At 35.0% G+C, this 20,261-nt stretch overlaps 1 protein-coding gene across 1 annotated transcript in view; it reads right to left on the reverse strand.

Annotated features, from left to right (window-relative positions):
* Positions 1–11,074, reverse strand: part of LOC121731150 (neuropeptide FF receptor 2-like) — a 106,525-nt gene extending 95,451 nt beyond the window's left edge. Inside the window, exon 1 of the mRNA XM_042120506.1 lies at positions 10,872–11,074. Within this exon, the coding sequence (XP_041976440.1) occupies positions 10,872–11,074 (203 nt within the window). The remainder of the gene's footprint in view (positions 1–10,871) is intronic.
* Positions 11,075–20,261: the final 9,187 nt, after the last annotated feature.

A 20,261-nucleotide genomic window follows, 5' to 3' on the forward strand; every position in this document is an offset into this window, starting at 1 on the left:
AGGATGCTACGGCCGTGCCGTGCTAAAAGCTTGGCTATATATATATATATATATATATATATATATATATATATATATATATATATATATATATATATATATATATATATATATATATATATAATTTTTATACTTTTCAACAATTATATTAAATAGCGGTACAAGGTATATCGGGTAATTTTTGTAGTTTTCAACAATATCTTAAAACAGCAATGTTTGACGTTGGCTAATTTACAAACTAAACAGTTTTTAAAACTTTAAAACTATAAATGTATATTATACAGGCTTAAACAAAACTAAGTGGCAATACTTCAAGAAGATTCGTTTATGAATAAACATTAACTTAAAAGTAAAATGAGCAATTCTGAATTATGGGTAGTATCATTTAGTAATTTCAGAATCTGCTAAGCATTTAATTTCCCGTGCACAGCTTTGTCAATAAGCGCTCAAATATAAAATAATGTTTTTCTATCAATTTGAACAGAATTTCGTTACTCAAATATTAGCTTTTCTCCGTGGATGTAGACGTTGTTTGTACTTTTTGCTTTGACTGTACTGTATCCAAATAGGAAGGCCCATGTTTGCCAACATAAGAAGGCTTGTCTTGTTAAAACTATAGATGGATTTTCAAAATTCTTTATTTAGATAAAGCCTATGTAGAGCAAATTTTGTAAGCGTAAAAATACGTCTATCACGAGGAAACTGTATTTTGCGTGATAAAAATTCATCCTATTCATTTATTATTAAATTCATTCTATTGTTGGCTTTTTTGATATTCTTAAAGTATCTCCATAGATACCTATCATGAAAATTGATTCCGTAGTTTAGGTAGAAAGAGGTAATAGACAAACACACTTGCTTTTTATTTTCAGTACCTATAAGGATATCATGTTTCACATTTTTTCCGGGCGTGGCTTGGCATGAACCAATTTATTTGATTACTGCGCATCTTTTCAAAGAATAAAATATTAAAGCAACTAAAAGTATATTAATTGAAAATTAATTACTTTTTCAACATAAACAAAGGGAAAATAAAAGATGGGGGAAACGTTTTTCATGGAAGGAACAAAAGATTAAAGAATAACTTGTAGGTAAAGTTTGTAGGCAAAGTTAAGAAAAATAATATAAACTCGTTTTGTTTTATCGAGTCTTGTTTATTGTTTATTTATTGTATTGATGTCCATTTATGGATAACCAACCATGATAAATCTACATTGTGTACAATGTAGGTACCATGAAAATGTTTATAAGCAACTGGCAATATTATTTTGTTGGGTTATGTCAATTTAATGCGACTTAATTATATTCTATCCTCCCTGAGCGTCCGTCCGTCCGTCCTAATGGATAGACCTTTGCTTCATACTCGCAGAGGGTGCAGTTTCGATCCCGGATAGAGGCGTGTTCCCAGACGTATTGACATGGTTGGTCCCAGACATATTGACCCGTTCTTTCCTCTGGACTAGGTCGACTATGTTGCGAGAATGCCGTATGTGCTTGGGTAATCATACAGGCATATAAAAAATCTTGTCCCAGGCTCTACAGTATTTGAAGAGTGGTTACTTCGCTCTGAAAATACTGTATAAATCATCTACAACGGATGTAAAGGCCTAGTTTTCTATCCCCTGAGTTTGACATGAGCCAACCACAAGCCTGCCAATGAAGTCTGATATCCGCCTATGAATAAATTTTCTGAGATTCCATATAAAATATAATCTTCAGGTTTTTACAAGTATTTTGTCATGTGACATACGCACTAACATAATGAAAAGTTTTTTTTTTTAATAATGGGACAATCGAGCAAACGCGTCACCTAATGGAAAGCAACTACAGTCGCCCATGGACTCTCGCAACATCAGAAGAGCTGCAGATTCGTTGCCAGCCTTTTAAGAGGGAATACGCTCTCTTCTTGAAGGTTTGCAGGTCGTAAAGTAATACGCAAAAGTATACTATAAACCTGAATATTTTTTTTATTCGAAAATTTTAATAAACACGACTATAATAACCATTACATTGATTGAATTTTTTCATCTATAAGTTTTAAATTCCAAAAAGTCAAAAATTTGATTTTTAAAAGCAGATTCTGGAAAAATCTCTTTCGCTCTCATGTTACAAAATTCCCGACTCAAACAATTTTTATTACTAGAGATCGCCCAATGGTCGAAATTCGACCTTAGTTTCTACGTTATTAGGACTACTACCTATATTTTGTAAAAAAATATTGACTTTACTTTAAAAAAAATATTACTTACCTATATTGTGTAAAAAATATTGACTTTATCATATTTTTAACCAACTTCCAAAAAGGAGGAGGTTATATGTTCGGCTGTGGAGATTTTTATTTTTTTTATTTTTGTATGTTCAACGATTACTCCGCCGTTTGTGAACCGATTTTCGAAATTTTTGTTTTGTTGTATTAAGTTTCACTCCAATTTGGTACCATGTTCACAAAAGTGGTGACCTGATGATGGGATCCATGAGTAATCGAGGGAACTCCTCGAAATTTATATGGAAACATATAGTAAATAAATAAATAAAATAATAAATAAAAATTGTTTTATTTCTGAATAAATTTGAATCAAATATTTTCAGAATGTTGAACTACATGTTGCCTACCACCGGTTCGGGAACTAACCCGGCGAGAATATACAATACATTATCCAAAATGTATTGAGAAGCAACAGTTAGAATACCAATTTCTTTAAACTTTTCTCTCAGAGATTCAAAAGCTGACATTTTATAAATTGAGCGTATAGCTCGCTTCTGCAGCACAAAAATTGTATTGATGTCGGCAGCGTTTCCCCAGAAAAGGATACCATAAGACATTCTACTGTGAAAATAACTAAAATAAACTAGTCTTGCCGTGTCTTCATCAGAAATTTCCCTAAATTTTCTGACTGCATATGCTGCAGAACTGAGCTTACCTGCAAGATTAGCAATATGAGGACCCCACTGTAATTTACTATCTAATGTAATGCCTAAGAATACAGTGGAGTCCACCAAATTCATTTTCTCATCATTTAATAGTAAATTGGTTTGAACTTGCCTAACATTGGGCAAAGTAAATTTTAAACATTTGGTTTTCTTAGAGTTTAAAAGTAAGTTAGTAACATTAAACCAATGTAGTAGTGATTTTGGTTTTATGAGAAGCATCCTAAGCATATGCTACCAAAACGCAAGATTTCGCAACGAGGTATACTATGGTTCCGAAGACACTAAGAGAACTCCGGATTCCTTATAGATACAAGTTTGGGGGTTTCGGCGCTGTTTTAAGAACTGAAAACATATGCTACTATGCAAATTACATTCATCATCATCATCATCATCATCATCATCATCATCATTACCACGACAGGGTCACCAATGTCACCAAAATTGAACATAACAAATTCAACCTTAACTCCAGTGTGTAAGGCACAAATTTGACATTATTTCTGAGAAGTAAGTTGCTTAGATAATAGGCGGCCGAGCCGCAGCGGCCAGGCCGCGGCTGCCATCCATCCACTATGCAACCACCATAGACCACGCGCACCTGGGGCCGAACGGTGTCTCGAGTCGAACGGTGGGACCGGTTATAGATGTCCCAATTCGTACACCACATGTGGCCGCTTGGGCATTGTTTCTTGCTAATAGTTTGTGTATTCTCAAAACTTCACACTCGAAATATTTCGTGTAAAGATCGCTCGAGTCATACAAAAGCTATGGACCGGTAGATGTCCAAATTCGTACACAAATTCACCCTCCTATTGGTGGATATGTAGCAAAGTAGTTCATAGTTGTCAAATAAATAAATTACGAACAAATATTCGTGCTTGTGTTTCTTTTACAATATACTTCCCTACTCATAAGTTAATGTGTTTAATAGAAACTTAGTTAAATTACAGTAGCTTGTACAAATGTGAATTCTGTGGAGTAGCTGAATTATGCCCGGTTTCTTAGGAACTTTTAACGGCAGTTTATCTATTCGTTGGCGCTATTGGTTCGATAAACTAAGAAAGTGCGTTTCTGAACATCGCAATGTAAAGAAACTCCGTTTAACCGCAGGTTAACTTAACTGGCCGTTTATCGATTTCATAACTTTATTTGACGTTTTGCTTCAAGCAAATTACATAAACTTTTAGCTTTTAGCTTATTATAAAATTGTCAGTTAAAATATTAAAATTAACATGATGAATACGAGCAGCTCATCAGAGTCTGATTTGAAAGTATTGGAGTTTATTTCTAATATTTGAGTACTTACCTAGAAACTTACGGCCGTTTTCAATAACGTATCTACAGTTAAATAATAAAAATTATAAAGGTATAACCGTAAAAATAGTTCAAAAGTACTTAAACAAAGGTATATTTTATTTTTGTTTCTTTTAACGAGTAGATACTCGAGTTTTTTTATTATTAAATTCGGTAGTGTAATTTTTGCTGACGCGATTCGCAAGTGGTTAGACCCAAAAAAGTGCATTGTTTGGCCTAAACAAAGCAACTAAACTAACAAAATGAAAGAGCAGGCAGTCTTGTCTTTACAAAATATATACAAACAGATGTTGATTTGGTTCTCCTTTAGAAATATTATTGTGTTCTGTGATCTGGACTGTGGTTGTATGAAAACTACATAATATGTACTGGAGGTAAGTAAATGATTTGCAAATTTTGCAAATTGCAGCATTTTTATTCAGTGTGCATCTCATGAAAATTGAATATCGAATTAAAAAAAAAATAATGCCAGTTAAAAAAGTTTCAAATATTCTGGCAGACTGAAGATTCACCTAAGTATATCTGGTACCGACTTCAAAATGATGAAGATTGAGTACAGAAATAGTTGAGTTTTAGCCGAATGCGGAAAAAGGCACTATTAGATAGGAAAAATTATTTAATACTTTTTAGTTCATATTATTTAAAGAATGTTATTATTGTTTTTACCTTGGAAGTCGGTTTAAATTTTTTGTTAAAAATAATAATTTTCAACTCTTGTCTCTGGGACTCAGCTGATCTCAGACTGGCCGTGTAAGCATTGTCTAATAGTATCTTAGATTCAATAAAAAAAACTATAATCCATTTTCAATTTGTCACCTTGTTGTAAACAGACTTCAACCATAAATAAATAAATAAATAAAATAGAAGAGTATAATTCGTATGTATAGGCTTGTCACTCAAAAATCTGTCATTTTTCCTGTGTGTGTGTTGTATTGTGTGTAATGTTTTATTTGTTAAAAAAATATATGATAAAAGCATAATTTCAAAATAATATTAGCTCGATGCATTCATTCACCATGTAAACTATAACTGTGCAAAATTTCATGCACCTACGTTTCCCCATTTTTCGTCAACAGGGATACAAAGTTTTTGGCTCACGTATTAATATATAGATAATATTATTTTCACGTATTTAAAAAAATATTATAACTAATAATTGATCAAAATCAAAATCAAAATATTTTTTATTCAGAGTAATTTTTTTACAAAAATATTTCTGAACGTCGATACTAAGGTGCCTACCACCGGTTCGGGAACTAACCCGGCGAGAAGAACCGGCGTAAGAAACTCGCACGGGGCCATCTTTTACTAAAAAGATGGAAAATTACAAGTTGAACATATATAGTGCACCAAGGCTTTAAATGAATATATCAATGGGCGCTGCTGGTAAAGAAGAACTGTCAAAAATGACGTTTTTGTATGAAAACAGCGCTAGCTCTTGTGGACATACCCCAGAGATCAGTTGTAATTTTAACATTCAGCGATTTAAAAGTCTTAATAATATCCCTGGAGTCGATTTCTTTAAAAATAAAATTGACATCACATTCCTTGACATTTTCTTTAAGCAACCTTTCCGCAACTGCAGGTGAGGAATTTAAGTCTTTTGTAGTTGAGATCGGAATGTCAGCAAAAAACTTCTCAAAGACTGTCGCAACCTCAAGGTCAGAGTTGACCTTTTTATCATCAATATAAAGTTCAAGTTTTGAGTTACGACAGTTGACTCTTCCAGTCTCATCTGCAATAACTTTCCAGGTGGTTTTCACTTTATTTTTAGAGTTCTTAATTTTTTCTTTTATGTGGAGGGCCTTCGCAGCTTGACAGACTTTTCTAAAAATTTTTGAATAAACACACCGGCAAAATTAGAGGAACATAACAAAATTTTCAATTTTTTTTTAATTGTTCACTGATTTTTATATATTTATTTACTAATTGATTATTAAAAAATTAATTTATTATAAATTTAGGGCATAAAAACGTGAAAAATAGAAAAAAATAAGCAAAAATAAAAAAATTAAGAAAATCTTATAAATTTCAGTAGTAAGTTTTTAAGATAAATTCTTCATTTTTATTAAAGAAATGCCATGTTAAAAGCGTGTAATGCTGGTGTAATGCCTTCTATGGATCTCAAGAGGGCCTGGATACGCCATTCCATGCTTGCATTTTAATTGTCAATCATTTCCTGTGGGATATTCTCCTACTCCTCCAGTAGCGCCAACTCGAGCTCCTGGACTCATTTTGGAGCTGGAGTTTTAACTCGTACCGTTCACCCATTGATGTGCCACATGTCTTCAATCGGATCCACATCCGTAGACCACGCTGGCCTCTCCACCTGGGCTACGCCAGCATCGTTTAGGTAATAATGCCCGATTTTCTTACTCTATGGACGCACATAAAATTGAAAATAACTACCTAAAACTGTGTAAAAGGCACACCATGCAGTTCCAGGATGTCGGTGCTATAGCTCTGTACTGTCAAAGTACCATCATCTATAATCATCAGCTCCATGCGGGCTCCAAATCATATGCAACTCCAAACCATTACGAAGCCTGCATCATAGGCCACTGTTTCCGGTAAGTTTGATGGCCTGTAGCTTTCCTTATGATTTATCCACATTCTTTATCGCCTGTCAATACAATGTACACAGAATTTGCTCCCATCACTGTACAGCACAAGATTTCACTCACTTGTCTAATTTTGATGTTCACGCGCAAATCTTAGCCTGGCTCTTCGGTGTCCTGTCTCAAGTTTTGGTGCCCTTGCTGGCACTTTTGAGTTTAATTTAACTTATTTGAGTCTTCTTCTTACTGTACAATACTTACACGTTCATCTTGGACCTGTTCCGACAGGTTTCGTGTCTGCATAGCAGTTTGAGGTCGATTTCTTAAGTTTTGTTTCCTTACAAAATGGTCATTCTGAACCATTGTCACCCGATATCTGCCTTGTTCTCGTCTCCGAACGTAAGATCCAGTCTCTCTGAAGCCTTGAAAGTTACGATGAACCACGGAAGCCGACACACCTAAGGCCTGACTGACCGAACGGTAGGTGTGACCTTTCTCTATCGTGGTTACAGCTCTAGCTGTCGCAGATGCTGGGAAATCACTAATTTTGTATCTAAGCAATGTGTTCTTCCAAAAACCAAATAATCAAATGAGCTGAGCATACCTTGCACCCCGCTAAAACGCCATTCTTATCAGGAACACTTACAACGTCAATAATCGAAAAACACTTATTAGGGTATAATTGCTATAAAAACCTGTCAACTTGCCAGTTTTGTTCAATATTTTATTTCTTGAATGAGCTTAGAAGCTATAAAAAAGGCTTTCAGACAGCCCGGCCCAGTTGAGTTCAAGTTTTGGCCCTTTTTACCAATGTTCCGCTAATTTTGCCAGTGTGGTATTTCTTCACGTATATTTTAAAGGATTCACTAGTTTTAATTGTTTTTTCATCATATAACTCATACAGTCTTTGCCTACTTACAATAATACCTGCAGTTGCCCAATTTCTGAAATTATTTTTTTTATTATTTATGTTGACCGTTTTAGAAGTAAACACAGACTTAAATTGATTTCTTATTACTTTAAACAATGTATTAAAAGCTTCATCTGGTTTATTTGACATATCTAAGCGCTGAAGACTTGAAACAAGTTTACTTCTAAATTTCTCAATGCGTTTTGTATTTACAGGAATAAACTCAATCTTTTCTTCAGTATTACTATCACATTTAATGTTAAAAGAAGCTAACTGTCCACGATGATCAGAACTCAGAGCATTAATTATTTCTTTTTTACAGGGAGTAACATTTGTGAAAATATTATCAATGCAAGTGGCAGTTGTTTCGCAAACTCTAGTTGGTTCATTAAATAAATTAATTAGGTTATACGATTTTAATAAGGATGTGAATCTAATAGTGGTGGAGTTTAGGTCTAGCAATGCGGCGTGATATTTATATAACCAATAATTGATATTTACTCGAAATATTATCATATTTTTAATGTTCAAAAGTAACACGTAAAAGTACGTGATTCTACGAATAATTTATTACTCCTAATGTATCACGAGAACAAAGTTTACAACGTAAAAAGATTTACGGTCGTAACTTTTTACGTTGTTACAGTTGATTACGACTTTTGATTATGTCATGCTGTAAACTTTAAAAAAAAAGTAAACTGGTTCATTTCATTATGGAGGCATTTTATAACGATGGAAAATGTAAACTGTGCAATAAAATATTACGTGTAATTGTTATGGAGGTGGAAGAGTTTTAAAGAAGCAGACCCATGGTTGGCTTACCTTAGATGTAAGGTAGTTTTAGTTTTCACATTTTAAGTGTTTTTTAAGTTAATAATTTGTACGGATAATAGTATGAATGGGGATTGTCCATTTTTTTTAAATTTTGCTCATTACAAAAACATTTCGAGGAATAAGGTCAGTGATCGTTTTTCTGTATATAAACGAAAAAGATACCCATTAGTTAGGTACTTATATTTTTGAACAAATACGTTTAACCTTTGTTTGACCTTCAATGGCGTTAAATTAGCAATAAATTCGACCAACATTACGTTTCGAACTTATGGTAAGCTCCTCGTATCAGCTTTCACATAATCAGAACTTGCATTTGACGAACCAGCCATTATAAATAAGATTGAAAGGAAATTTAAAACAATTGCAGAGGTCAATTGGCGGCTGATGATGACGTCAGAGCAAAACTTTAAAAATTTATTGAGAAAAAACTAGCCAATGAATTTCAAAATTATTTAATTCATATTCTTAAAATACCCTATTTTAACGAAAAAAAATATAAAAAGTAGTAAGAGATTTTTTTTGGACAATGGCAATTATATTTTCACTTTATACCTCTAGAAACAAATTAAGAGCAAAAAATATTAGTATGATATGACGTATAATACCGCGTAACGTTACGGCGATAACATCAACATCCCAACAGCAACGAACATCAAACGAGTGATGAATGTAAATATATTGTTAATGACACGTTGAAAGAAAAATATTTCAATATTTCGTGAGCAGACAAACACGCGTAAATATTTATATGTACTTGAAACTTTGCATCGAATAAATCTTTTCAGATCTTCGAACCTTTTGGCCTTGGCGTTTTGACGTAAATTAGACTTGTTTCAATGTATATTACGACGAGCTTTTGCCCGCGGCTTCGCTCGCGTTAAGAAGTATTATTATATACAAACTTTCATCCCCTTATTTGAACCCCTTGGGGTTGGAATTTATCAAAATCCTATCTTAGCGGATGCCTACGTCATAACATCTACCTGCATGCCAAATTTCAGCCCGATCCGTCCAGTGGTTTGGGCTGTGCGTTGATAGATCACTATGTCAATCAGTCAGTCAGTCACCTTTGAGTTTTATATTATATATTATATAGATAGATAGATATGTTTATATTTATCTACAGCAAATTTATAAAAACTTTACGATTACGTAAATATGTATATTGAGTACTTTTCAAAATGAATATTGAGCAAACGTCGACTCTACTTAAATACAAAATACCGGTTCGTAATCTATCTAGGCGAGAAAAACGCCGTAAATTCCTGGGCCATCAATTAACAGATGAAAAATTGTCCTTCCATAGCCATTCTGGTCGCCAATTCACGAAAATTGACAGAATTAAATTTACAGTGGGCCTTTCGGAAAGCCATTAGCGAGTGCCCGTAAACACACAGAATAAATTACAAGTAATTTCAGTAAAGTGTGTCAAATATCCGTTGCTTGATTTTCTGAGAGCCACTTTTGACAACGAGCTAAAGTTGAGTCTTAAATAATCATAAATATTAGTCCGGATCTCCTAGAAGATTTTTTTTATTACTATCTAGCTAATTTTTCGTGACTAACCGGCTGATTTTTTGTACATTGATAGGTTAATAGTTATATAATTTAAGAGTAACATTGTCCTACAAATAAAACAATCCATATTTTGGGACCATCAAATCAAAATCTTAAATCCTGTCTATCTCTGTTAGCTACCACTTTCGAGAATTTTCGCAGAGGAAATTGTTTACGTCTTATCAAAAAGAACCAGTACTATATGAGAAATGAGAGAAAAAACATAATATTATCTAACCAAGAATTAAAGTGCATTCAGACTGGTGAAAGCGGACCTTAGAAATTGTGAGTACACATAGAGTGTTTCAGAAAAGGAAAAATTACATGTACTTTAAATACAAGTGATATGACCTAGATCTTATAACATTTTGGGGGTCGTCGTTTTTCTCTTGATATCGTCGTTGTATGTTGAATGAATAATAATTATATGTATAACATGATTCAGTACTCGTAGTAAGAACATAGATTTACTGCTTATAATGACGACGTTCTTAATAGCTCTTGGCACGGCTAGCGGCTCCCCGTAGGAATGATATATTACGGTACATCATACAAGATGACGATACCCAAAAAACTTCAAGAACTTGATTAAATTCTAAACTAAAAAAACTACAACTGTCTCCAAAAGATGAAATGGAGAAATTTTCTGTAAGACTTTGGTATAACCATATTATATTTAAGCCGGTTTGTTTACATAAATTATATTAGAAAAAACACTCAAAAAGAAATATCGCGTAAGAGGTGTAGTGTAGTGTTACAATACTCACTTTTTGGTGTAGTTACATTTCACTGCTACGACTATTAGTAGTATATTCGTCACTAAAGATATCAGTATCGTCGGCACATACAGCACTATCAGTATAATATCAGGCTGATAGAGGTAGTCATCTAGCAGCAGAGCAAACTTCAACGTCTTACTTATATTAGTCACGTTAAATAAATCCTCCACGACAGTCACGTTAGAAAACATAATTCACTACTATAAACACATCATTAAAACTTCACAGTTTTATCCCACTTTAAGTAGGAACTAAATAGACTTTACTATTACTCACTTCACATCTTTAACCTTGTTAATAGTTGTAAATCACATTTTTTGTAATAAAAAAATATTGTATCGCATAAAAATTCCACAAACACACTTTTACTGTTTCTTATACACCTTCGCAATTATATTTTAAGCTTTGTAGATATTAAATCATACAAAAAAACTTTTTATTCATTGTATAACATACTTTCGCAGTACAAAACAAAATACTTGTAAGTTTCGTACGTTCAACTCGGCTTCGCGCAATACGTCTATCTGCCAGACGTTATGGTGTTTGACTGAATTTGCACTGAGATCGAGTCGCGAATTTGCTGCTTATAATTTGTTTGTATAATATTATCACTGCTAATGCTGTATAATTATATTCGAGACGGTATAATTGTGCCCAATTAAAGCTTGAGGCGGAGTTATATAGAGACACTAAGTTGCTTGAACCTTAAATAATCATGTAAGTATAGAATAATATTATCTATATAAAAATGGATTTTCAAATGTGTTAGTAACGCTAAAACTCGAAAACGGCTGAACAGATTGAGCTAATTTTAGTCTTAAAATATTCGTAAAAGTCCAGGGAAGGTTTCAAAGTGACACGAAGTTCACCGGAACAGCTAGTAACTTATAAAGTATTAGCTAAATAAAGCTACAAAGCTAAGAAGTGTTTTATTGAAAAAAAATACGATTGCTGTGTATAAACTTCAAAAGTACTGAACCAATTTTGTAAAAATTGAGCACAAATATATGGAAAGGAATTATTAAGATACTTTTTATGGTGGTAAAATGTACATATTCTTATCTCCAATTATTGAGGAGTCTTTTGAAAAGAGTCCAATTCGCATTTTAATAAAACATGGTACCACCATTTAATTCTCGTCACAGAAAGTTTTCAGTTTATTTAAATCTAAAATAGGAATAAATTTCATCAAAGACAAATAATATAGACCTTGAAAACAAACTTCTCAAGTTGGCATATTTAATATGCCTAGTTGGGTTTGTTGATCTACCGTCTCCACTAAAATTAGAAGATTTAACTTTCAAAGTTTCAAAAGCACCAAGAAAATGATAAGGCCAAATGTCTACTCGTGCTTGAAAGCTTTAAGTATTTTTCTTTTGTCCAGGTGTTTTCATTGTTGAATAATACTATAAGAATGTATTGGAATCTCTTTTTTTATAAAATTAGGGGGCAAGCGAGCAAAGGGGTCATTGGGCAACGGGGAGGTGTGTTGCCGGCCTTAAATAATATTTATTGCGTAGAGAAAATAGTGAAAGCGAAAATATCACTTGTAAGTTCGTTATTATATTTTGTAAAATCCAGCGTGCTTTGATTTGTTAATATTAACACAGTCTATGCTACTTTTACTATTTTTCTCTTATAATTTTACAGTTTTGTGAACGTAATTATGCCATAAATTATATTATTATATCGATGGCATATATTCCAGTCATTATATCTCCATAATATACTGTTTATCTTTTATACAAAAAATATTTTTAACACACTAGTGTAATTTTCCGCTTTGTGTCACTAATTACATCAACAATGAGTATCACCTTGCTTTTTGGCATACGTTCAAGGTCTATTTAAAACATAATTAAGAAAAAAGTGAGTGCAATGTGCTTGTAGATGAAATGGAAAATCGTGACGACCGTGTCATGACGTCGGTGCATGACGTGACGTTAAAACAACGCGCCTTAGGGTCAATTCAGACCGCAACGTGACGCGAGATGCATTTCTAAATTAGTATTCTTTTCTGACGTGGGAGAGCCATGCTTCGGCACGAATGGGCCGGCTCGACCGGAGAAATACCACGTCCTCACAGAAAACCGGCGTGAAACAGCGCTTCCGCTGTGTTTCGCCGAGTGAGTGAGTTTACCGGAGGCCCAATCCCTTCCCTTTTCCCTTCCCTACCCTCCCCTATTTCCTTCCGTTCCCTCCCCTATTCCCTTCCGTACCCTCCCCTATTCCCTTCCCTACCCTCCCCTATTACCCCTTAAAAGGTCGGCAACGCACCTGCAGCTCTTCTGATGCTGCGAGGGTCCATGGGCGACGGAAGTTGCTTTCCATCAGGTGACCCGTTCGCTCGTTTGCCCCCTTATTTCATAAAAAAAAAAGTATGGATTTGACAGATTCGCAAGACGTCTGACGCAATTGAAATCTGTCAAATCCATACTAATTTAGAAATGCATCTACGCGTCGCGTTGCGGTCTGAATCAACCCTAAAGAAGTTTCAATTAATCGTAACAGTGAGGCCACGATAATTCGTTGCATTGCGCTGCGTCATCGCAGTGACGCGATATCTCGACGTTTTATAATATGTATCATCCATACTAATATTATAAAAGCGAAAGTATGTCTGTGTGTTACATCTTCACGCCCAAACCCCTGAACCGATTTTGCTAAAATTCGGTATGGAGATACTTTGAGTCCCGAGAAAGGACATTTATTAAGATACTTTTATCCCGAAAAAATGTACGGTTCCCGCGCGATAAACGAATTTTGGCGCAATGGAGTTGCGGGCGTCATCTAGTCTATATATATAAAAATGGATTTTCAATTGTGTTAGTAACGCTAAAACTAGAAAACGGCTGAACGGATTGGGCTAATTTTAGTCTTAAAATATTCGTAGAAGTCCAGGAAAGATTCTAAAGTGACACGAAGTTCACTGGGACAGCTAGTAATATATAAAATCCTCGTGTCCCAACGTCTTTCCAAACTTCTTCAAAACGGCTGGTCAAAATTTTATTGAACATTCACTTGGTAGGTCTCACTTCAGGCCCTTGTCTGTCCACATGTCCACGTTACGACGTCGTGAACGTGGAACGGTGCAATAACGTGGCATGGTTTACGTCAACCTAACGTAAGAATCCACGTCACGATGTAGCAACATTGTACGTCGTCACCATGCCTTGTAAAACTGCTACATACTTCACAACTCATCTAGATGTGGACCGCATAATACGTATTCTGCTTTTGCTATTGTTAAGAAGACGGAGAGAGAGATCTAAGAAAAAAAAGACGTAAAATGTTGCTACACCGTGATTCGCATTTTTACATTACGTTGACGTAAACTTTTACGTCACGTCAACGTACCGTGCCACGTTACCGCACCGTTCCACGTTGACGACGTCATGACGTGGAGATGTGGACACTGGACAGGCCGTAAGAATCAGATATACTATGAAATGATTAAAATTTAGTTTGTTATTATTTTTAGCAATATTCCGCGTAAACAACTTCCACCTTTAAGTAAATGAGTGAGTGTAGAGTACACACTGCCTATGCGTACACTCGCATGCAAGAACTTGCAAACACCACCACCACACAAGCAATCATGTTGGCAAATCCGTGCAAGGCCCCTCACCACCATGCAGGTTGAAAACCTCGACGCGCGTTTCGCCCCAACACCGGAGCATCCTCAGGATATGGACTCTAGGAACAACGTCCGTTAAATACTAAATTTAAACTATGGATTTCCGCAAAGTAACGCCTGACATTAACTGATGTATCTTTGCCCACACAAAAGTAAAAAAATAAGATACTCATCCAGCCTTTCTATACAAGGGGCTCATACACATCCTTAAGTATTTTATACGTGGGAGAGCCATGCTTCGGCACGAATGGGCCGGCTCGACCGGATAAATACCACGTTCTCACAGAAAACCGGCGTGAAACAGCGCTTGCGCTGTGTTTCGCCGAGTGAGTGAGTTTACCGGAGGCCCAATCCCCTAACCCCTACCCTATTCCCTTCCCTACCCTCAACTATTCCTACCCTTCCCTTTACTGCCCTACCCTCCCCTATCACCCTATTCCCTCTTAAAAGGCCGGCAACGCACTTGCAGCTCTTCTGATGCTGCGAGTGTCCATGGGCGACGGAAGTTGCTTTCCATCAGGTGACCCGTTTGCTCGTTTGCCCCCTTATTTCATAAAAAAAAAAAAATATCACTTATTTTTGTTACACCCTATATAATGTACACAAAGATGTAACTCGTGAATTTAATATCAAAGAAGTACCTTTTCGTCCCTTTAATTAAAAAAAATCTTTTTGACGCAAAAATTTGTTGGACTTCGTTTTACGTAGCCGTAATTAAAATATGTTATTCAAAAAATACGTGTTGGACGTCGTTTCACGTAGCCGTAAGTAAAATAATATTTTTATGTTATTACAACATGAATTTTTTAGTACATTGTCGCAACTTCTTTCTAAAAACCTGTCTCTGAATAGTTAGATTTCAAGAACATGCGAATGTACTTTACTGTATATTATATTTGTATTGTTAGACATTTATATCGAAGTATTCATCTCTTATTTTAATTTCCATGAAATTTTAGTCTAGAACAAGATAACAAATTCCTAAATACTTCATTCTAGGATGAATTTCAATGAAATTTTAATCAAGAAAAAGGTAATAAGTTCCCAAATATTTCATTCTAGGAACAAACTCAAAGTGAGAGGTGTTCTACTTAAAATAGTTTACTCGTAAGACTGTGGCTCAGTGGTGAGCGCGTCGGTAGCTCAAGCCGGAGGTCGCGAGTTCGAATCCCGCCGACGGAACAAAAAGTTTTCAATGTTCCCGGGTCTGGATGTGTATTAAATATGTGTATGATATATTTAAAATCTTAAATATATGTATAGTATAAAAGTATTAAATATATTTCCGTTGTCTGGTACCTGTAACACAAGTCCTTCAGGTACTTAGCACGGGGCCAGACTGACGTGGTGTGAAGCGTCCATAGATATTATTATTATTAAACATATTATTAAGTACCAGCCTCCATTTCACTTTTATATTCACTGAGTTTCGTGAGAATATCTTCTAGATATTATTATTTCTTAACACTCTTTTTAACGACACATTGATTTACGTCTTTGATAAGGAACCTAACAAACGTACAAAAAGTGTTTAAGTTTATTCTTCAGTCCTTGTAAGATAAGATACAGCAATGAATCAGCAGTTTGACAGCAGACATTGTAATATTTTACTCTATTGCATTGCTGTCGCAAAATATTGCGACGGTGTATATATACGGGGTGTAGAAAAACTAAGTAGATAATAATAGGGTGTGTATTATGTGTCCCTTATAAAGAGTTCACTGTGAAAGTAGCAGCTCTGAAAGTAGCAGCTCTGAAAGAGCAACTTTTTTTTACATATTTGTATGGGCAAGCCCCAGCGTCACAAGTTTGCCCTTACAAAAGTAAAAAAATGGTCTCTATCAGCGCTGCTACTTTCACAGTGAACTTACATCACACCTATACACCCTAAAGTATAATATATATATATATATATATATATATATATATATATATATATATATATATATATATATATATATATATATATATATATATATATATATATATATATATATATATAATACTTTATATATATATATATATATATATATATTTTTTTTTTTTTTTTTTTTTCATGAAATTTTGTATATAGGGGGTTTCGGGGGCGATAAATCGATCTAGCTAGGAATCATTCTCAGAAAATGTCTTTTTATTCGTGTTTTATCGATAATCGATAAACTGAAAAATATGACTCTTCCTGACATCTATTAGCGAATAATAATACTATTTTGTTAGCAACTAATTGTTTTAACGACCAGCAGATGGCGTTATTAAGTAACACGAAGTCAATGAGTGTTTGCTATACCGAGCAAAGCTCGGTCATCCAGGTACTATTTATTAGTTATTACATAATCATTAATCACCCTTCAGAACTTTACATATCTACGCCTCGTAGAGCGTCTACGACGCGTAGCACTGTGCTACGACTACCTTACGCTACGGCCTACCACATTGTAGAACCTTATAGGAGTGAGCACACTGAGACGGGCCGTGCCGGGGCTCAGCGTGCCGGGGCTCATCGCAAAAATCCGCTTCCATACAATTTGTATGGAAGCGGATGCGCGTATCGCACACTGTGTCGGGGCGCAGCGGATTTCCGCTTCCATACAAATTGTACGGTATTTTTTTGAATTTAAAAAAGGTAAGTTAGTAGTAATAGGCTAATTTTATTATACTGTTGCCCTTACCCGTACCGCCGGCGCATGAAATATCAGCGCAGACCGATACGTGTTCAAACCGACTCCTAGAATTTCATAGAAATCGGGTCATCAGCGCCGACAGACGTTCGGCAAGAGACTTGTATCAGCCTAAAAAGTTTATGACAATTTAGGGATAACATTGTTATCCTTAAAACCATCAAATGAGCCCGTCAAACTGAACAACTTTTTCTATGAGAACATTGCTGGGAACTCAAAAAAATTCGTCGTCATACCCATACAAATTGCTGATCCGGGCAACTTGTATGGGTATGAAGACGGCATTAACGGTGTTCGCCCTAAAAACCTGTATAAAAATATTTTTGTAATAAATATTATTTTTTAATAAATATTATTTATTAATTTCTCTGAAAAAGCAATAAGGCATTGCATAAACGTACAAGATATTACACTCGTCTTGTTAAATTAGTTCAATATAGCGTATATTGTGTTGAACATTTTCATTTTGGGAAAATTCCCAGGAAATGTCCGTGTTTCCGGAATTTATGTTTGTATATTATCCCCATCAACAAGTTAATTTCAAACTCTCCTACAACTTAATTTGAAGCTTACAAGTTTAAACGAATCAAACGGATATCGCTAGTGCCTCTTAGCTATTTATAACTATTGCTGGCCACTCGACTGTGCAAAAGGGGAATAATATTTTTAAAATTAAGTATTTACGTCTTGTTTCATCTAGCGGCTTTGCCCATGTGAATAAGGATTTCTGAGCAGCAAAATTTGCTTTCCTATTTTACACTTTTAAGGATATAATTTTAAAAAGAATATTTTTCAATAATAATTAAGTATCCAAAGAGTTTCATGGCGATCGGTAGAGTATTTTTCGCCAAAAAAGTTTACAAAGAAACTTAATATACAGAGTGTAAAAAAACTAAGTGATAATAGTTAAGTGGTTTTTTTTTTTGTGAAATAACGGGACAATCAAGTAAACGGGTCACCTGACACTCGCTACATCAGAAGAGCTGCAGGTGCATTGCCGGCCTTTTAAGAGGGAATAGGTGATGGTAAGAAAGGGAATAGGGAAGGGTAGGGAAGGGAATAGGGATTGGGCCTCCGGTAAACTCACTCGGCGAAACACAGCGCAACCGCTGTTTCACGCGTATATATAATTTAACTAGCGACATAATCTAACACTGAGAGTATCATCAAAATCCGTTGCGTAGTTTTAAAGATCAAAGGAAATAAAGGGACATGAGGGAAAAACTTTGTTTTTTAATATGTATAGAAGAGCAGTGAGAGAGATATTTATTAATCCTTAGATCGCGGATTCTTGGAAATATATCGTTATTCTATTGTGTCTCGCTCACCGGTGAGCTTATGGGGCTTAATGGGTTAGTATTCTTATTTTTATAAAATAAGGCGGCAAACGAGCAAATGGTTCACCTGATGGAAAGCAACTACCGTCACCCATGGACACTCGTAACATTATAAGAGCTGCAGGTGCGTTGTCGGCCTGACTCCGAACCGAGATTTACGGATGATGGATGAAAGAGGAAAAATTACGTCTGCTTGGTACCTTACGTTTTTGGCTGGTTCAGATATGGTTTCGGATCAGCCATAGCGTAAAACCACAATAATAAAAAAATCGTGCAACTCAGTGACAACTGACAAGACAAAGTTTTGCAGTGTCAAAGTTATCAGAAATCATAATCCGGGATTTTACAGTATGTATAAAATTTTAAAATAGTTATTAAATTTTATAGATATATATATATATATATATATATATATATATATATATATATATATATATATATATATAATACATATTTAGATACATATTTTGAATTCAGTATTTAAAATAATTTTTAACTAATTCTAGGGCATCATAATGAATAAAATAAAGCGAAACTGAAGCGCTTAAAACTATTTTTAAAAAGTTGTCAACTTCATGCAGACTCGTATTTTTTTTTTATGCAATAAGGGGGCAAACGAGCAAACGGGTCACCTGATGGAAAGCAACTTCCGTCGCCAATGGACACTCGCAGCATCAGAAGAGCTGCAGGTGCGTTGCCGACCCATTAAGAGGGAATAGGGTAATAGGGGAAGGTAGGGATGGAAAGGGGACGGAATAAGGGAGGGAAGGGACGGGAATAGGGTAGGGGTTTGGGCCTCGGGTAAACTCACTCACTCGGCGAAACACAGCGCAAGCGCTGTTTCACGCCGGTTTTCTGTGAGGACGTGGTATTTCTCCGGTCGAGCCGGCCCATTCGTGCCGAAGCATGGCTCTCCCACGTCAAAATCGCATCGTATAACGATGTTTTACTGTATGTGAGTTATTCTGTGACAGTGGCGCCTAATCAAGTCTTCCTTTAATTTATTTTGGGGTAATTACACACTTGGTATTTAAATTATTTGATTGCATGTCTCTTTGTACCGCCGTGCATATTTAAAGCCACTTATGCCGTAATTAATCGAAGTTACCCGAATCTTCGTTTGCATGGAAATTTGTGTATTCAATACACAAATTTCCATAATTGGTGGTTTCGGTAATTTGGCGAAAGAAATATCCAATGTTCTTTCCTGGAGCATAAAATAATTCCACATCAAACCTCATCAAAAGCGTAATAAGTCACGCTTTAGCTACTAACGGATGAATATTTATAATATAGTTACTTACATTAATAACATAAAAAACATTTTCTAAAGTATTCGACAAACACAAACCAATATGTAGCAGCTATACAACCTGTGTGTACACTGAGAACCTTCTTATCAGTACGTATAGGGGTAAATACCAAAAACCAATTAGATAGTTTATAATGACGTTACAACTTTTGGCTCGGCTTTACTCTCATCGCCTCATTTCGCAGTTATCCAAAGATGATTTTTTTTTCTAAGGCCAACGGGATGAAAGAGATTCATTTCTTTTATGGACTTTTTATAGTACGGATCATTAATTTTAATAAATTAATTTGTCAATTTTTCCACTGAAATGCGAAGTTCACTGTGAAGATACAAAGTAATTAAGATCTTACGCTTCTTTGTTGTCTAAGTTAGGTTTAGTGATAGGCTAATTAGTTAAGTTCATTGATCTCGTAA

The sequence above is a fragment of the Aricia agestis genome, chromosome 10 (assembly GCF_905147365.1).
Source record: "Aricia agestis chromosome 10, ilAriAges1.1, whole genome shotgun sequence".
Lineage (NCBI taxonomy): Eukaryota > Metazoa > Arthropoda > Insecta > Lepidoptera > Lycaenidae > Aricia > Aricia agestis.